The following is a 20,561-nucleotide window of genomic DNA, read 5'->3' as shown; positions in this document are numbered from 1 at the left end:
CTTCCTACCAAAGTTGAATTTCATGATCTTCGGTTGAGATACTCTGTAGCTAAGTTGCTCGGACGGTTACACCTGAAGACTTGGCATCACAATCTTTTGTTTTTCCTTCCTACAAGCTGTGACTGTTACACCTGAAGAGCGTGAGGCCATTGAACGTGTAAGTTACTTATTTATTCTTTAGCTTGCATAAGATGATGTGTTCTATGCTAGAGCTTATTTCGTAATAAATTCTATGAAGGGGTAGAGTGTCGGTGGGAGCTTAAATGAATAATTCACTGTTGCAAATATTTTGACGCAACACCGGGCCATATTGATAGTTGGCAGAGGCATTGTGTTTTTTTCATGCGCTATTTTTTTTTTCTCACACATCCCCTGTCCTAAAATATGAACACCCTTGATGAAAATCCTAGCTCCACCCCTGTGTTGTATCTTTGACAAACACCAAGTTTCAGATATTTTCATAGAAGCTCTATTTCTACAGGGGACGAAAAATACTCTACAAGATTCGAAAAATGATTTAAAAAAAAAAAAAAATCAATGACAAAATAAATGTTACTGCGACTCTCAACCCCCCACCCCCGTGTGGTTTCTATTCCTACCAATATCTTCCCCTCTTCTCCACCCCGACATTTGAGTTTGCTTTTTGAATTCAATGTAGTTATGAAAAAAATTGACAGCTTATAATTAAAAAATATTTGCAGATATTGGGGTATCCGGTCTTATAAATAAGGGCTGGACTCTTTAACAATGTTAGTTTTACTTTATTCTCTATAATTTGCACAAATTATTTCTCTTAGTTAGAATGAAGAGTCTAAATACAAAAGAAAAAAAATTATATAGCTGCGGATTATTTATCATTTATTGGAATGATAGTTGATCTTAATATAGATGAGATGTATAATCGGTCCTAAATAATTTGCAATTGAAGTTTTTCTTAAAGAGTCGTGGAAACTTTTGTTTCGTCTTCTCTTTTTTTTTTTTTTAATTCCTTTTTTAAAAAAAAAAAACCTTTTTTGAATCTTGTAGAGCATTTATAGTCTGTTGATATGATAGAACATGTAACAACAAATTCACCGACACCAACCTACAAATCTGTCAACAAAAAAAAATCATTCCAAGTTTGATTACATCTCACCAAATAAAACAAAACCTCATCCCAATCAGAGTTAAAGCCAACTTCTAAAAAGAAGAAAAACAACAATTGGACCTAAAACTCCCATGTCATTTCTATTCCTACCGATCCCTTCCCCTAGCACCACGACACGCGAGAGTTTGCTTTTTAAATTTGAAATCATTACGAAAAAAATTGACATTTTTTAACTTCAATATATTTGTAGATATTGCAGTATCCAGTCTTATAAATATTTTCAGTAACTTTTTGTGATTGATTTTTTTTTTGTTTCAAGTCAATGCGTTAGAGAGAGGTTCACAACTAACAAGCACATAATAAATTTTATTTTCCTTTTCAGGTCCAAACGCTCATAATTTTTGTCATGAACATCGTATGTAATACCTTTGTGTGTTTAACGACATCATGAGAATTATTAAAAAATGGCAGGCTTTAAAATTAGTCCTTTTTATTTTGTTAATCGGCATGTAAATATCATTAGTTTTGTTAAATTGATTTACTTCGTGCTTTTGAGTTTGTAATCTTTTTGAAGTTTCTATTTTTTCTGTTCGTATCAAGTCGATGTTCTCAGAAAGGTTTGAGGCTAACAAGCATGTTATGTTCTTATCGCCTTCTTTTTGCATATATTTCTCTCTTATTTTTCACTAAATCTACAATTGTTATATATGCTTATTAGCATGTTTTACTTTTTGTGCATTTATCTGTAAAAAATTATTTTATTGACTGAAACAAATATTTTAAACTAAATGTGGAGATTATCTATATTTTATTTATTTACTTCAGACTTTTTATATTTTTTTATTTTTTTCATTAATTCTATGAATCTTATATGTGTAAAATAATTATTTTTTTCAACCGTGCGAAGCACGAGACAGTACACTAGTTTTCTTAAAAAATGCATTCTTAATGTCTGACCTATAAATGCATGCATTTCTAAGAAATTAACTCATATTTGTGATGTTTGCAAGGTCTGTGGTTTAGAATAAAAAATGATTGAACATAGGTTTTTTAGGCGTCCGAAAGCTCAGTTAGTATGGAAATTATTGCCTATCAATTGGCCTGATTTAGAAAAAAATATTGATTTTGCAAGATGGTAGAATGAATTATTTCACAATAGATGCCAATACGCAGATTCCATTGAGCTAATGAGATTAAGTGTCTCTCTTTTATGGCAAGATGGAAAGCTATAAATTCTTTATGATTTAACGGTGATATACATAAACCTAATGACATAGTTAATAAGGTTTTATTCGATATACATGAAAATGATAATGCTTTGCTAGTTTCCTCCGGGTTAACTTGTTTGTCTAATAAGATTCATGACGAAAATATTACTACGACACAAGATGAGATTGCTGTTTTCACAGATGCAGGTTTAGAAGTGGAAAAAGAAAAGGCAAGATCATAACTGCTGAAGCACTAGCAATTTGGCAGGCGCTGGAAAGAGCGTTACAAAATGGTTGGTCAAAGATTCATATACTATGAGACGCGAAAAATGCGGTACTAATGTTACAAAAGAAGATGATAGTGTCTTGGGAGACAGATATAATTTGCGAGGATATATGGAGATTGATGAGTTCTTTTGAAAATATCAAATTTGTATATATGCCTCGCATATGAAATGTGCTAGCTCATAATCTAGCTAAGTTCTCTATTTTCATTTTACATAAGAGTTTCTTGAAATTCTTCTTTTCCAAGTTGGGTTGTAGCTGATTCAGAGGCTTCTTACGCACGCTTGAGACATATTATGAAATGATATAATGAAGTTGTTTATGGAAAAAAAAAAAGGTACATAAATTCTTTTAAAATTCGAGGAAAATATTTTATCATATGTACAATTAAAACAGACCTTAATTTGAATATTTAAACAAAATATCCTTGCAATTTCCCGTGGAGTTTTCGTCTAAGGAGATACACTGTCACAAATATTCATAATTCAGCTAAATATTTTGAAGCCGCACTTTAACGGTGCACTTTCATCCATCGTGGCAGCATTTAATTGGGTAGACCGGACCGCTACCCATTCATTTCCACCTTTCTACATTTGACGAAACTCTAACTGAGACGCCGCGGAACCCTAAAATAAAATTACCGGTCAAAATTTTGATTTTAGTCACTATTACTGACATAAAAAATACTGGTAGCACCAAATCAGATTCACATTCACCTAACCAAGACAGTCAAATCTCCAAGTCACGATAATTTAATCCAAAAACTTTTGATCAATTATTGCAAGGCTTTGGGGACTGGAATGTACAGTATTAATTTAATGCGAACAATATTGACTTTCAAAGTTTAGTCTTTTATATATGTTTGTTTCTCCACTCATCTCTCGCATTGGATTCAATTCAATCCGAAGCTTATCGAATTTCAGGTGAAGTTCTCTTCCTTGAGAAACTGGATAATCTCTTTATTTACTACTAGTAGAGTAATTGAAGTATTTTTGCAGACCTAGGTGCTCAAAGCAATTACACATGGCTCAACCACCGATCCTGGCGTTAGCACTGCCATCGGACACCGGTCGTGTCCTAAGCATTCAGTCTCATACAGTTCAGGTACTCCGATTTGGTCATCATTACCTCAATTCCAAATTTAGTTGCTGTGAGTTGACTAGCTACGAGACTTTGAACATAAATTACACCAATTCCAGTTATCAGCTCTTTATGTAAAGGTGAAATAGGAGTTGATTTCACAAATGGTCACGATATTATCTCAGAAAGTCACTTTCTTTGTTCAAGGAAATTGGAATCAAGAAAAAAAAAGACTTTCTGAGATAATAACTATTAGTTGATTTATACAATTAAAACAGACCTTAATTTGAAACAAAATATACCTACAATCGTTTAATCTTTTGGTCATTGTAGGAACCTGATCTTGACAGACATTTAATTCCATATCTTGCAAGATTGTTAATAGCCTGCATGGTGATTGATTTTATAAAATTGAAATGACGCTTACTGCTTACACAAGAATTGAAACCTTGATCTCTGTCGTAATTCCTGTAGTACCAGCTTGATACTATTTATCAATAGAACTTTACCTTATTAAAAAAAAATAAAAAATAGGAGGATAGAAAACTTGATCTGTTAACTAGTGACTATGATGTCAGATTGTTGATACTCTTTTGGTGTTCCTCACAATTGCTTGTGAGTATTTGATCAGGAGGTTATTTTCCAAATTTTGCTTTTACTTAGGGATATGTGGGCAACAAGTCAGCAGTATTCCCGCTCCAACTGCTGGGCTACGATGTGGACCCAATCAATTCTGTACAGTTCTCAAATCACACAGGCAAGCTGCTTATATCACTTCATTCAAAGAATCTGAGGCCTGAAATACGGTGCGAGGTCATCTGTTAACCATTAAAATCATGTTAACTGGATTATGTTGTGGTTAATTAGCTTGAGAACTCTGCAGGATACCCAACTTTTAAGGGCCAGGTTTTAAATGGAGAACAACTGTGGGATTTAGTAGAAGGTCTTGAAGCCAATGATCTATTATATTATACTCATCTGCTGACAGGTATTTTGAATGAGTAAATATCCTGTTCCATAATGTTTTTCTTGACACACATTCATGTGCTTGAAGGATCTGATACCAGAACTTACAATGTCAACAAACTTCCAAAATTAGCAGTTAAAAACATGTCTTCTGCTCCTTCATCTATAGCTTCCAGTGTGTGTAAATGAAATTACAAAAGAGTTTTGGTTACCTTGCATAAGACTAGTTACCTGCTATATTTTGTGTCAATCCAATTATCTGTCTTGTGTTTTGGGCTGCCTTTATTTGCCATTACAAGAATTCAGACTGCTTTTCAATTTTATCCTTCTTCTATTGACAGAAATTTTCTTTTTCTCATTACTTTCCCTTTAATTTTTCCTTCTTTCTCTGTCTGGAATGCTTTGTTGCGCTCTGATGCTTATATTGACTGACACTTGTAGGTTATATTGGTTCGGTCTCCTTCTTGAACACAGTACTGAAAGTCGTTGATAAGCTTCGGTCTGTCAACCCCAAGCTTACATATGGTGAGTATATCCCTAGGAGCAAATTTTTATGCAGCATTTAGGAAAATAAATTCTCTCAAAATTACGGCATTTTACAGTTTTCCTCATGTAGTCAAGTGTTTCCTTTTTTTTTTTTTTTTCCCTTTACAGTTCAGTGTTTCCTTATTTTAATGTTACTATCTTACGGATTTGGAGAAGATGAATTTAATGTTACTATCTAACACTAGTTGCAATGCAGTCTTACATAGCTAATACTAGGTTGTTCCACCAAATTGCATCTCTTTCGAGATGAATGTAAATGCATACAAATCTCTTATGTTTGTTCCTCTCAATTCTCTGTGTAATTATGTTGTATTTGTCAGTTTGTGATCCTGTGATGGGTGATGAAGGTAAGCTATACGTCCCTCCAGAACTGGTGGCAGTATACCGTGAGAAGGTACTTCTTTGTATTTTCCATAAAAGAACATCAATGGATAAAGCATAACTTGCATTTAGAAGGATCCATCCATCAATGTTATCTTGATTGACCAGGCTCAGAAATGGATGAGGACTCAAACATTTTACTGATCAGTGTGTTCCTAACTGCTTTGTTGTGATAATTTCAGCATACCAAGGCACTGAGCTTGTTTTATTACTAATATTTTTGTTTGCACTGATTTGTGTTTTTGTATGACAATACATTGCCCATAACATCATATGACTGTCTTACATGCATAGGTACTGAGCTTCCTTTATTTAATGTGTTATAGCACTATTTTTTGTTTATGGATCTTTTGACATTTGTTTTTTCTCTTACTTGCATTGGGTTGGTGAATGGTGATGATAAGACTTGTTATGGATGTGAAAAAGTTTCTTCTTTTTAATTCTTTTAATAGACATTCCGACTTAAATCCAATTACATACATGCATTAAGGACCGGAATGTGATGTGGCTCCAAATAATGAATTGGTGACTGAACGTTGTCTGCCGTCTGCATTGGAGTATTTAGTGCTGTTGTTTAAGTTGGTGTGTTTCTTTAACTAGGTTGTCCCTGTTGCTTCAATGTTGACGCCTAACCAGTTTGAAGCAGAGCAATTGACCGGGTCCAGGTAACATTTCTAGGGTTTGTAACTTATCCGTAGAGGAAAAAAGTATTTCCTGGTGATTTACCTGTATGAAGACATGTAGTCTTATGATGGTAGACTTGACTCTCAAGTGTTATGACATTTATTTGGGTGGGGGAAGTATGTTAAAAAGTTTTGGTTATAGAGTTATAGGTTTGTAAAATGTGAAAGTTCCTCTTTTATTTGAAATAGCTATCTTGTCTAGGTTTGCTGGTTAATCTACTTATTAGACCACCTCTCTTTCATGTGATGCCTAGGGTATTCTAAAGCTTTGTTGGCTTCAATTTCCATGGAATCTTTAACTTGAAGCTTGCTTACATGATATATTTTTTTCCTTGTGAATGCACATGGTAACATGTCTTTCTTCTTAATCTTATCATATACTAATCAGAAACATTCTACTGATTTATATAAATTTTATCATGATTCTTGTTAGTTTCAATTGGCTATTGTTAGTTCTATAAAATTCGAAATGTTATTGGAAGTTGATAGAGAAGAGTGAAACTTCACTTTGCAAAATAGGAAGAATGACATAATGTTGTGCTCTTCATTTCTTTTATTGCAATACTGCTGTCTTCTTAGGAAGGTTTGTTTTTTGATAGTATCACTTCTGAAAAAGATGGGCAAGAAGCTTGCAACATTCTGCATGCTGCTGGGCCGTCAAAGGTACTTGACATACTTGGAGATCTAATACTCTTAGAAGGCTTTCTAATGCGGTCATATTTATAAGTTTTCTGTTGCTTATCTTACGTTTGCAATTACTTTTTTCCTTAGCGTGTCTCCTTAACCTTAATGCCCTTTTTTAACAACGGTGGTGTTTGGGCAGCTTGCGGGCCCGTCTACTATTCCACTAGGTATTTGCTACCTCCCACCAAGCATATGTACTAGGTAACTCTGGCAACCAAGGCTCTGGTAGATGGGAGAATCACCTGGTGCTTTTTAATCTCCGCTAGGATTTGAACCCTAGTCTTTCACCCACTAAATTAACCAATATGCCACACACTAAGGTGCTCCTTAACCTTAATGCATGTTGCCAGTGAGAGTCATCTAACCAAGTAGATTATGTTTTTGCCTTGGATTAGTGAATATTGGAGCACTTCATGGGAATCTTCTTGTAGGGAACCTTGTATTAGTGAAAGATGAACATTTATCTGATATTGACTTCCTATTTCCAAAGGGTTTGCTCCTAAACTCAAACTCTGTCAATGCTGAATATATGGTCTAGAGGATTGCTGTATGGTCCTAGATAGTGCAAAGTGGAAAATAACTTTAATTTCAATTGAGATTTTCGGTCCATATATATCCTGGCTGAAAATCTAGAGGGTTCTTTGGGTCAATCTCCCTATGCTCCTCATCAACTTAGAAGTGATGTTTGAAACTTTTATTTCCTGAAGCATGTTAAAATTTTGATCATTGAAATAACTTTTCCTCCCCAAAATGTCTCCTACACAATTCCATCGTCACTATTTTTTTTTAGCTTGCCTCTGTTGGTTTCATGTTTAAACGTTTTTTATATCAAGAAAATGGAATTTATGTCAAGGGAGAAAATAGTGGATCGTTCTTCATCAAAAGAAAATAGTGGATCGTTATTCCCATTTTTTCTTTAGAAGATAAATAAATGTAATGACATGGGTGTAGTGTTACATTTTTCTATAATCTACATCATTCAGGCCTTTGTGTTTTTTGTTTTGCCTGTAATTTGTATCATTCAGGCCTTTGTGCTCTATGTCAGGTTGTTATTACTAGCATAAACATTGATGGCACTCTTCTCCTTATTGGCAGTCACCAAAAAGAAAAGGTAAATGACATGATTGTTGGTATTCAGCGGATTTGGTCTACCAAATCTTACGTTGTGAGATATGATCTTTGATATCCTGTACTTTCCAAATATAAAGTCCTTATGGTAAGTCACAAAAATAGTGTCCACTTTCCTTAAAAGAACAGATTTTAATACATTTTTAAAGCAAAAGTCTTGTGGACCCTATTTTATTTCTCAGTACAGTTTCTCCTCCATTCTATTATCCAACAATAAAGCTGACATGTGATTCCACATTGTTTCGCTAATCATAACAAAAACACTCAAGAGTTCAACTTTTCTCTTTATTAATAGTAATACCAACTAATCGAATTAAACTGGGATAGAGGGAGAATAATTCACATTGGATTTACTTTGTCACCTGGGCAGCATTTCTCCTTTCTATGACCTTTCTTGCAAATTGGAAATGATTTTTGCATGTGAACTTTCTTAGCCGTTTGGACATGATTTGAAATCATGATAGATTTGAAGTTGAAGTTTTGTTTGGACATGCAATTTGGATTTCTTAAGTTGTATTTTTTCTTATAGACATAAAAACCACACAAGTTGTGAAAACTATTAAAACTTTCTCAATTCTTATACAATCTTACCTAATGAGCAAGTCATAGTTCATAACAAAATTAATACGCTACTAGAAGGCCTTTCTAAAAAATACAACATCAATTGATCAAAACTTTAGTTCAATAAAATGAAAAATTGAACGTGAGTTGTAGTGTAACTACTCTTTAATATAATCCTCTCACGTGGTTGATGAGAGTAAATTTGTTATAAATATACTACCAACTTGTAGATCTTTTAATGTTTGATATAAATGGTTGGTAAACATGATTGGTAAATATATCTACCAACTTATGGATCTATTGTTACAAAATATAAACTTATGGGTCAACTTTTACATTTATAAAATTTGAAATCATGATTTGGAATCCCAAGTCATGCCTTTTTGGATGATTTGGGATTTCATCTCATGAGATGAAATCGCATGTCCAAACGCTGGTTTCATCTCAACAACAACAACTACAACAACATACCCAGTATAATCCCACCAGGTGGGGTCTGGGCTCATTTCATCTCATGAGATGAAATCGCATGTCCAAACGCCTACTTAAGATTGTGATGCAGCTGATTCGTCCCTACTATTGCTTCCATGAAACTAGTTAATCAATTGAGCTTTCAGCATCACTGTTCTATTTTTGTTTTTATTTTTATTTTGTGATGACTCAGCCGCTCATTGTTATTTTGGCTACTACTTTACATGATATGGATATCTACTGTGACAGGGTCAATCTCCTGAGCAATTCAAGATTGTGATACCGAAAATTCCTGCATATTTCACGGTATGTGTCTTGTGACTAAATAATTTAAAAAGTTTGACTTTTGAGGGAAATTTGATAGAGGTTATAAAGATTTTCCTTTTTTTTTTTTTTTTTTTTTTTTTCTGGTGCTCAAAGAGGAACATTCCCACATATATTACAAGTAATGTCATCAACAAGCTTCTCGCTTTCTGTTGTTAGAGTGAGTTCCATAGAGAAACAATTGAAACGACATTTGTCACTGTGCAAAAATCGTAACATCCAATTCAAAAATTTGAGTCAATCGTTAGAGTGGTCCAAGACTCTTATAAACTCCTTTGGAAGTGTTTAGACATTTTATGCTGGACGATTTGTTACTCAATCCCCTCTTGCACGTGTAACCTGATCTTAGACTTCACAGGTCAACATTAAGGCTTACTTACAGGTGCAGAAGGGACTTGCCGAAGTGGGTAGAACACGCAAAATCTTCATAAATCGCTTGGAAGCCCTTACACAATCCATTAGTAACTCAACACTTCCAACTTCTTAATTTGTCGGAAATGCTAGATATGGCCCTTCCCCGGACCCCGCGCATAGCGGGAGCTTAGTGCACCGGGCTGCCCTACTACCTAGATATAGTGGAAACTTTTGAAAACTTTAGTTTCTCCAAACCTCGTTTCATTGTTTGGGAGATTCAATGCTTCTTTTTCTAGTTTTTGGGTGATGGGAGCTCCGTCTAAGAGGGAGGAGGGAGAGAGAGCTGGCATCAGCAGCTATGCGTCCAGTTAGGCTGGCGTGTGCACTTTTTACAGCAGTATAGAAATGCCAGAAGTTCTTTTTGGTTTGTTTTGTTAGTGCGCATTCACTTGCAACAGTTTATTTATATGAGCACTTATATATCAATCAGAGGCGGATCCAGGATTTGAAGCTTGTGGGTTCCCAGCTAGCAGTGTCTGTTGTTACTGGGTTCTCAGCTCAAATTTCTTATATATTTGAAGGGTTTCACATTATAAATACAAGGTTCGGATAAAAGTTGTGGGTTCCCGCGAACCCACACCCAATGGTGTGGATCCACCCCTGATATCAATGTTACATCGCGTGCTTGCAGGGAACAGGGGATTTAATGACAGCTTTGTTGCTTGGATGGAGCAATGTAATGTTTGACCAGCTTAAGACAAGGTTTGAGCTTTATTTCCCACAATAATCTGTTTCTGATCTTAATTTTTCTCTCTCATACAGAAATATCCCAATGACCTCGACAAAGCGGCAGAGCTTGCTGTCTCAAGCGTACAGGTACCAGGGTGCTTCCCCTGTTGTTTGTGAAGATCCACTCATGTAATATCTTGAACGTGGAGGACTGAATCACTGCTAAATAAGTTATTATGATGGCATCCAAAATAGTTTGATTGCATTGTCATGATTTGGAAATTTGTTTCGTAATCAGTGCTAATATCCAGGAGCTTTTCACTTCATTAATATCCGGGAGTTGTAAAACAGCTATGAGCTTTCTGTTGGATACACTGAACAAAAATATAGACACATGCTGTATACTTGGGAGGTTAAAAAAGCTGCTTGTCTTGACTTGTGCCAAGAAGAACAAATATAATGTAAAACCTTTTTATGAATTTATGATGCAACCTAGTAATATGTTTAATCAAAATTTGGGTGCAGTGTACATAATGCACATTCAATTATCCAAATTTTCGTGCTATGATGAACATTAGTTGCTTGCTCTTTCGCTTAAATCAACCAATGTTGTTGCTTGATGCAGGCACTTTTATTGAGGACACTGACAGATTATCAAAAGGCTGGATATGATTGCCAATCAAGCAGTTTGGAAATTCGGTTGATTCAGAGCCAAGATGACATTCGCAACCCAGAAGTTAAATATAGAGCTAAAAGATACATCTGAGATTCTGTTGTTGTCGTCTGGTCTATTTATTGCTTACAATTGTCTCTAGAACGAAACAGTTTCATTTGTACACAATATATATAAAGTGGGCCCATTTTGCTCTTGTTGCTGAGATATTTATCATATTCCCATCCATTGAAGGAAGGAGGTTCGAGGAGAACAGAAAATCCGTGGGTTCTAACTTCCTAGCAGATGGCAACAGATGGTAGTAAGAAAAGCATAATCGGGAAAGTGCGTGTGGACGTCTGTAAGGGCATCAAGTTGTTGCTGGAGGCAGTGTGGGCAATCTTTATACATTCAATTTAGTCCCGCTGGACGAGCTTCTCTCTTGACCACTGGGAGTTAAATGTAGCACACCTCTAGAAATATTTGACTCAATTATTTTGCTATTCCCTTTCTTTTGCGTTCATTCGTTTGTGCTTCATCTTTTTGGTTATTCAGCTCTTCGTAAAATTTTGAGGGGGATAAAACGTTTATTCATAATATCACTGAAAAGTCAAAAGAAAATAAAAAAAGGTTTTGCTTTTCTGTTTTTATAATACCGTTGATTGTTACCAAGTTTTGTTCGTCTAAAATATTTGGCAAGTCTGTGCATGGCACGGGAAGCACGATTTGAGGGAGCAATTAACGTGACCTCCTTGGATCAACGAACAGAGGCGCTGGTATTCATTTGGTGAAGACACTGCAACCAAAAGAAAATGGCTAACAGTATTCAATTCTTTGAACGTGTAGTATTTACTCTCGAATCTCGACAAAACATAAATGAGATTAAAATGTGGTCGACCCCATCCAAATGTCTCTAATTCTGTTCTGTTCAACGATACTAGACCTTAATCTGGACATTGGTACGTGCACTTGATTGTTTTACATTTTGGATAGCTACATTTTTCAAAACGTTCTACAGGAACAACTGTTGGAAAAGGTATACTTACTCCCATTGTCTCAATTTATGTGTCACAGTTTGAATTTCGAGAGTCAAACAGTTTAATTTTGACCATGAACTCGGGCATGAAACTTTTTAAGTTTTTTGAAATAAAATTTACATATTTAAAAACTACGTAAAAAATATTATAAGGCGCAATAATTGATAATTCAAAATATTTAAAAGATATATAAATAAATTACGGTCAAATAAAAATTTATTTGAATCTCGAAATCAGAAAAGTGCCATATAAATTAGGGTGGGGGTAGTACTAGTTTTTCGGAATTCTTTTTTCGCCTCATGACGGGGCTAATTAGAATTTGGCGGTAAATGAAAGGGGCGTCGCTGTAATTATGTTTTTCATGATGGCCAATAAACGATTTGGGCAAGATTGAGGGACAGAACCTGCAATGTTCACGTTTATAAGATGTCTCTGGAACCTGAGCCCGCGGGAAGGCCGTTTCAGTAACAGAAAGAAATAAGGGACGTTTTTTTGCCAAAATGGAAGCTGAAACAGCGTTAGAGTTAGTGAAGGAGGGGGCTACTTTGCTACTTCTTGATGTTCCTCAACACACTCTCATCGGTATTGATACCCAGGTCTGTACTATTATTTTGCTGTTGGATTATTCCCTTTGATTATTTCGTCTAACTTATGAAGGAGTTTTGCTTATTTACAGATGTTTTCAACTGGGCCTAATTTCAAAGGTGTGAAGATGATCCCACCTGGCGTCCATTTCATCTATTACTGTTCTTCCAACAGGTCTGCCTTTTTTTTTTTAGCTTGAATTCCATTACTTCTTTTCTTCTTTAGAAACTTCGGCTTCTAGAATTGTGAAGGAAACAGTGGTTTTCAACTACTTAGGGCCCGTTTCTCTATGCAATTTGGACTTCAACTTCTGTTTGAAATTTTGATTTTAAATCCCTAATTCACCTAAAAGGTAGAATTTCAACTCCAAGTTTGTGATTTCAACTATTTTAAAACAAAGTTCAACTTCAAATCAACCTTCTACCCAAATCAATTATGTCAAATTCATGTCGATATGCCTACTTAATTACAAGTTAAGAGCCTGGAATATGACTAACCTGCCCATTTATGCAACTCATTTTCAATTTCATTACTGTAGATTCTATCTTAGAAACCTCAAATTCGAGATTTCGGTTTGAATGCAGCTCTGACTTTTCTCCAAACAATTTACGTTCCTGCTTGTTCCATGAGAATCCATTTTTGTAGCTAAAACCTTTTTACTGACATAGACTACTCATTTCAATGTCATAACTATAGAATTTAGATCTAGAAAGCTCAAATTCGTTCACCGTGTTTCAAGTGAACGAGCAGCTCTGACCTTCCTCCTAACAGCCTAGCATTCATTTGTTCTCGAAGAATCGTTATGTGTTGCCAAACCTTTTAATTTTTGTGCCATATTGTTCTTTGCTGCCTTTGTTGCTTGCTTTTTTGGTTCCTTTCTCTCGTTAGGAAACAATATGATTATTCAACAACTAATATTGCTTTTTCTTCTTCTGGGTGCAGAGAAGGGAATGAGTTCTCACCAATAGTTGGTTATTTTGTTGACGTGAGCCCTTCAGAGGTTAGCAGAAAATCTCATTTGTTACTTCTGCGTTTATATGTTGATCCACGTATATCCATAATTGTTGTGAGCTCTTCTAATGTTGATAGCTTGATAGAGTTTGTACAGTTTTATGTTGCCAGACCATAGACATAGATACAGTTATATCATCATAGATTCCTTATATGCTAATCTGTTGCTTCTTTTGCTGATTGCTTTCTTTCCATGTTTGAACAGTTGTTCATTTGCCATTGATTTACTAAATGTTTCTTCTTTTGTTTTATGTCGAAGTATTTTGGAAACTTGATCTCTGTCTTCCAATGATAATTGTGCAGGTAATTGTTAGGAAATGGGATCCAAAGGAGGAGCGATTTGTCAAATTATCCGAAGAAGAGGTGAGTTCTTTGAAGAATTTTTGTTACTCGTTTTCTCTCTTTTCTTCTTTTTCCCCTTGTTGGTGATGTGTTATGTTGCCGAGAAATCTGCTCTGATCCAGCATGTTAAAAGCTAGCGCATAACATGTTAGCTAATAAGGTGGATTCCAATCTTATTTCCCAGTATAATACTTTCATCTTTTCTTGACTATTTTGCATGTTATTGCAATTGTTTCCATGGTTACTTTCTTTGATAGATAAAGGTATAATGTAATTGTTTCCATGATTATGAAAGCAAATAAATTGATGAAGAGACCATTACTATCTACATTAAAGAATTGACCTTCAGAATTAAGAAATAATACTTTTCCATTCCTACCTCGTGCAAAAACTTGGAGACGACTTGAAAGGATGGAATCTGTTAGCTGGTTTTTTCTTACCTCTGTTAGTCTTAGCAAGCATGTTGTCCATTAGTTCATCCTACTCAATTAGATGAACTTAGACGCATATATAGTTTATTACTCGTAATTTATATCTTCCATAGACCCATTCTTTTCTGACATGTTTTATTGACGATAAGAGAACAATTCATCAATAAGGGACTAGTTACTGACTTGTTTGACTGGATAACTGCAAACTGTTGGTGTTATAGTGCAAAGTGAGCTCTTCCATTAGTTACATGTCCTTCGATAAGTCAGACGATAACTCATTTTGGTCTTTTCTACGTATGATCTCTTAACCTGCTGTGCTTCATCTTGTCTACTATACTGCTGAACTATGATTTTCTGTTTATTGGTTACTTGTGAATTCTCTGTGACTGTGATCCTATGTTGGAACTGGTTTTTATCTAGTGCAACATTATTTTTATACATATCTATGGTGTGCATTTTATTGCTTCAGAAGACTGTTTTTTTTTTTTTTTTTTTTAAATTATAAAAAATGGTTATTTCTGGTTTGTTTGAAGGAAGAGAGATATGCTCAAGCGGTGAAAAAATTGGAGTTTGATAGACAACTTGGCCCTTATGCATTGGATCAGTATGGAGATTGGAAGCGCTTATCTAACTTTATTACGAGGAATACCATTGAAAATATTGGTGAGTAGATTGCTTTCACATTTTCTCTTAGTGTTTTGATAATGAGAACTGAGGGGGCAGCATCTGAGCCAAAGATGTGAATCCTTGGTTGAGTTGATTATAAAAGAGTTATCAGCATATTAGCGTGTAATATAGACCGAATAAGCTGAAATTGAGCTTCAAAACTTCTGTTTGTACTCTGATCAGCTTTACTGCTTCTTTGAGTTCTAGAAATTTGGTTGATCTAAATGTGTTCAGAGTATTTTGCTTATTTTTCCCTTTTTTGAATAATTGTATGGCGGTTTTAACGAGTTCTTGAACTTGTAATCTTCATTCTCTTCATTATTTTTTACAAAAAAAAAAAAAAGTAATCTTCATTCTCCTATTCACATCTCTAATGACATCGTGATTGATCATAGGAAGCTGCAGAACTATGTTTCTAATCTGTGATTTTTTCAAGTTAAAGAATGAAAAAGAAATTTGATTGTAGGAAAAAACAAAGAGAACTTTGAGGGTTGTTCTAAGCATCAATTCTTAGAATGAGGGGTTGTTCCAGATCAGGAATATAGAGCAGAGTTGATGTATGGAAATATGAGTTAAAGGAGAGTTGGTACTTAGTTGACTGTGCTACTCATAGCATGAGTAAGCCCTACAGGTACTGGATAAATAATGCTATCATTTATCAGCAAGAAAAAAATGAAAATAAAAATTTGCACTGGATAAATAAGACTCTTGCAGAGTAAGCTAGAATGCTACATAGAGAGGTTGCAAGTTTGAGAATGTGTGAGAGCAATGTCTCTCAGCCCCTGTGTTCTTCTGCAACAAGACGGTGCCTGATTTGTGATGACACTTAATCCCGTTACTTGTGCGTCTAGTGATACCATCAGTAACGTGATGCCATTATTAATCCATTAATTGTGGGGTATGATTTCCCAATCCTTCCTAACGTGAGATAATGATACTTGGATTCATATTAAAATAAACAGCCTTAGTGCGGCTTGGCAGCCTAATGGAATTTGTCGGCTAGTGTTTCATGTCATAGATAACGGGTCTCTCTGCCTGAGTAAATCAAAACATGAGTTACTCTAGCAATTTCTATCTTGGCTGAAAGCAATATTTCTCACTTCTCTCTCTGACAATGTTTTTGTGTATGTGATCGTTGCTCTGTCTTGTTTTCCTTTCGATATATGCTTACCAGTTTCATCATTTGGTAGAACCTATTGGAGGAGAAATCACAGTTATTTCTGAATCTGAAATGGTTGAGAGTGTTCCTAAGACGGCCATGGAGAAAGTCTTGGCTGAGCAGTTGAAGTGCAGCAAGTTCTCAAAGCCTGATAAGAAGTCGCCCAGTAAAGGTTGTTATTACACCTCAATTCCTCGTGTTATCAAGCAAAAGGGAGCTTCAGGACAAGATCTTACTAACATGAATCTTGACAAGGTATCTGGCTAAAACCTGCATTGTTTCAGTAAAATGACTAAGTTTTTTTTTTTTTTTTTTCCTCTTTTGCTTTTGAGTTTTTTTTTTTCTCTTTTGCTTTTGAGAATAACGTTAGTTTTTACCTTCTATGCAGACACAAATATTGGAGAACATCCTGACGAAGCAATATGGTGGTTCAGAAGATTCACTTCTCGGAGAGTTACAATTCGCCTTTGTAGCATTTCTGGTATCTGCCAGCAGTTTCAGCTTTTCTTTGCTCTTAAGTTCTTAATGTGATGAACCAACTTAATTGAGAAGACAGTTCTTGAAGTTTAATATGTGAACATTTTACAGATGGGGCAGTCACTTGAAGCTTTTCTGCAGTGGAAGCTTTTAGTCAGCCTATTACTTGGCTGTACAGAAGCTGTATGTATGCATTAATCTCTCTGCTTATATGTGGCTAGGAAAATCTGCCTCTCTACTGACATTACCCGATACAGTTGGGACCTAAATAATACAATCCACCCTCTCTCTCTCATTTCTTGTGATCAATGGTGATAATTATTATGGTTTCAGATAAATCATAAAAGTCTAAGTTGCTTTTGACTATAACTTCGATGCCCAGTTTGTGTGGATTTCTTAAACAACCTACATCATAATCCCAGATCTACTTTTATATTCAAGTTTATGTCTAGTCTAACCATTAATTTCTTGGCAGCCTCTCCACACAAGGACTCAGCTATTCACCAAGGTAACTTTCAAGTTTCAAAAATTATATCCTTTCTGGGCATGCTGTCTTCTAGAAATGTATGTACTTTCCAGCTCTGTGGCTGGAAGCCTGGGCCTATGGAATAATTCAATGATTTTATCCTTGCATTTCCACAACTCCATCCAACATAAGATGAAAATGAGAATCCTATCAGTTAATATGGATGGTGAAAACGAGAAACCCAGTATGCCTATAAGGATTTACTTTATTTCTCTTTTTAAGGATTTGCTTTATCATAAGAGTGATCCTATTGTAGAGGCACTCTAAGCAATGCCGGGCTTATATGATCTTTTTACCCTGGTTAATGAACAACGAGAATAAATGTGAAAATGGTATGGTACAGTGTTTCATGATGTGAAGTTGGGTAAAAGATCATAGTGGACCTGTGATTCCATCGTGTTAGACCTTGTATTTAGCATCAATAACAATGTCATGATGTATTTAATGGGTAAATTATGGTACCCTTCTTTATCTAGTACATAGGGTGAAGAATAGTCATAGTGTATAATTATCTCTCTGAATCCGTTATGCCTTTGGTGGTGTAGACTATTACTTTTCCATGCAGCTCCATATTGCATACATTTAAGAATGAAAAAGATTCCTTGAATTTATTTTGAGTTTTTCATCCTTTTGGATTCATACGTACTGACTCTTGCAATCTGTATTTATCATCAGTTCACCAAAGCAATATATTATCAGTTGAAATTTGGATTTCAAAAGGATAGTAAGGATACTGGCAGGGGCGAGAAGGGTGCAAGGACATTGTTAGACGAGTCTTTGTTGTCTGCTGATAACTTCCTGCGCCACCTTTGTAAGGTAAAATCCAGTTCACATACCAGTGTATGGTACTGGAATGTAGGTAAACAATCTTAACATAAATCCCTGGTTTGTTTTGAAAGTGACATCCTCCCTAGATGTAAAAACTCTTTGACACATCTTATGAACGTTGTTTATAACTGGGAATGTTTGTGCCTGCTTGCGTATCTCGACTATTCCAAGAGGTACGTGCTACCTCTAACCATCACAGGCTGCCCACCAAGTTTTGGGCACATGGGAAGAAATCACCTATCATTTTTTGGCCTCTGCTGGGATTTGAACCCTAGTTTCTCAGGGTTTTCATTTAACTTTATTGACCACTGCCATACCCTTGGTAGCTTGTAAGCAGCTCGTAAGCGTTTCATTATGACTTGTCAAGCACTCACACTACCAATAAATGTGGCTGTTGATGGTTTTACCTGTGATAGTATATATCTTGATTATTGAGCCATCTTTAATCCATTGGTTTCAGGATTTCTTCTCATTGGTGCTTGATGCCCCCATGGTTGATGGAGACCTCCTGACTTGGGTATGGCTCCGGACTGTTTGATCCCTTTTGATTCTTTGAAATAAATTTAGGATTTTATTTTTGTGATCCAACGCCAGTGAACAGAGTCAGAAGCATTCTTTATAATGGACTGTTGCACTGTAGTTTCCTGCTATAGACTATAGTCTTTCTGCAAAAGTGTGGGTTTACGCAAAAGATTACTCTCCAATTCACATGATAGTCTATATCTGTCCTGTTTTGACCATGTCTCCAGTGAAATCAACTAGTGAATTTAGTCTATTTTCTTAAGTGGATCTAAACTGAAAATTGTGAACCTTACAATTTTTCTGTCGAATAGACAAACGGGATGTCAACTTCGTAGCTCAATTTCATCGCTAAGAAGGATAATCAACATTTCTTTTTGTCATTTTCCCTTTAAATTGTTGTGTTTATTCCTATATAGAATGAAAATATGTGCTCAGTCCATGTGTATTTATTTTAGTATTCTATAGAAATTTCGTAAATCCTTCCAATGCTTAAGCATTCAAGTCACTGTTTGACACTGCAGTCTTAATAATCTACTTGAGTTACTATTCATGGCAAGTATAATCCACCTTAGACATGCAATTCCAAAACCGAACAACTGCTTGAAACGCAAGTAAACGAGCTTTTCTTTTCAACTGCCTATCTTGAACACATTAAAAATGGTGGTTTTTTTTCCTTGTTTGAATGATAGACTAGAAAATTGAGGGAGCTGCTTGAGCAGACTCTTGGATGGGACTTCCAGCAGAACAGTGCAGTTGATGAAATGTACCTTGAAGAAGATGATGAGGTCTGGAAAAATCAGATGCTGGTTCTCTTTTTTCCCTTTGTTTTGGGTTTCTTCCTTCTCATTAAGGTCTTTCGACTTGTGCAGTTTGCTCCAGTGGTGGAGATTCTAGATGATCCAGATCACTGAAGCACAAGTAGCATGAACATGAGGCGTTATCCAAATGTAATTAGCTGTTTGCCAATGTCGATGTATCATATTTTCGGAGAGCTGCTGCTGAAGGACTCTGATCCAGTAGGCCAACACCCTCCACATATGTGACAGCTCGATTAACATGAATGGTGCATGCGTCCAGTCAGAAATATGAAGTTCAACATGGAATCAGAAAGTGGTGTTTTGCTGCTTTACCGAAGTCCTATGCCAAATCCTATCAAATTATTGAGCTAATTGCACGACATTACTTTTGCCTGGTGTAAACTTATCATTAGAGAATTAGTTAGATGGTAACTGTTAATCTATATGCAACTACAATCACTGGAAAGGGGAGCTACTCGTTTACACATGTACTTAGATCTGACTATTTTGATGGGTGAAGCCTTTTATACCGAGTTCTTATATTCTCGGAATTGCCTAAGCTGCTAAATTCCAGAACTCAAATCTCTCATGTCTTGCATTTTCTAAGCTCTTTGTTAATGTATGCGCTGAGATTACTTGTATAACATTCTTTAGGCACTGAATAATAGTCGAAAGTACCTGGCCAGTATTTTCTCAAACAGAAACCCGCATATTCAAGCAGAGCCTTGAGATAAGTATTCTATATTGTCAATTTACGCAAGTCAGAACCTTAGCTGCGAAATTGATTCAGGAATTAAAATCTGCTAGAAATTCACATTTAGCTTTTCGTGAAGCCGTGTGAATGTTGACAGTGCGTGATTTAGGGGCGTGACAACGTTGTAGCGAAGGAATTTTGTTAAATTTCCCCGCAGGCAAAAGTGCCATTTTGTCTTGTAAAAAATTCCTATTTCATTGTGAATTGTTCTAAAATATTCTAACATCATTTTAATTATATATAATTTTTAATTTCTAAAAATTCATATTCGTTCAAATTTTGCACTT

At 35.5% G+C, this 20,561-nt stretch overlaps 2 protein-coding genes across 3 annotated transcripts; both read left to right on the top strand.

The window, feature by feature from the left end:
* The first annotated feature begins 3,378 nt into the window (after window positions 1-3,378).
* On the top strand, window positions 3,379-11,662 carry LOC132046698 (pyridoxal kinase). The gene is made up of 13 exons (XM_059437418.1): window positions 3,379-3,503; window positions 3,579-3,684; window positions 4,324-4,417; window positions 4,544-4,648; window positions 5,068-5,151; window positions 5,493-5,566; window positions 6,154-6,218; window positions 6,836-6,899; window positions 7,966-8,031; window positions 9,330-9,386; window positions 10,450-10,494; window positions 10,581-10,634; window positions 11,113-11,662. The coding sequence occupies exons 1-13, from the start codon at window positions 3,439-3,441 to the stop codon at window positions 11,251-11,253; spliced, it is 1,020 nt and encodes a 339-aa protein (XP_059293401.1). The 5' UTR covers window positions 3,379-3,438; the 3' UTR covers window positions 11,254-11,662.
* Window positions 11,663-12,593: 931 nt separating this feature from the next.
* Window positions 12,594-20,102, top strand: LOC132046697 (uncharacterized). Of its 2 annotated transcripts, XM_059437416.1 has the most exons (13): window positions 12,596-12,772; window positions 12,853-12,935; window positions 13,704-13,761; window positions 14,076-14,135; window positions 15,079-15,208; window positions 16,402-16,625; window positions 16,759-16,851; window positions 16,959-17,030; window positions 17,323-17,355; window positions 18,049-18,189; window positions 18,662-18,718; window positions 19,413-19,508; window positions 19,593-20,071. In XM_059437416.1, exons 1-13 carry the CDS (start codon window positions 12,677-12,679, stop codon window positions 19,632-19,634), a joined length of 1,185 nt encoding a protein of 394 aa, XP_059293399.1. In that variant the 5' UTR covers window positions 12,596-12,676; the 3' UTR covers window positions 19,635-20,071. The 2 variants fall into 2 exon arrangements, with proteins under 2 accessions (XP_059293400.1, XP_059293399.1); XM_059437417.1 differs by lacking the exon at window positions 18,049-18,189 and having other exon boundaries at window positions 12,594-12,772; window positions 19,593-20,102.
* Window positions 20,103-20,561: the final 459 nt, after the last annotated feature.

Source organism: Lycium ferocissimum, chromosome 2 (assembly GCF_029784015.1).
Source record: "Lycium ferocissimum isolate CSIRO_LF1 chromosome 2, AGI_CSIRO_Lferr_CH_V1, whole genome shotgun sequence".
Classification (NCBI taxonomy): domain Eukaryota; kingdom Viridiplantae; phylum Streptophyta; class Magnoliopsida; order Solanales; family Solanaceae; genus Lycium; species Lycium ferocissimum.
This window is presented reverse-complemented; position numbering and strand designations above follow the sequence as displayed.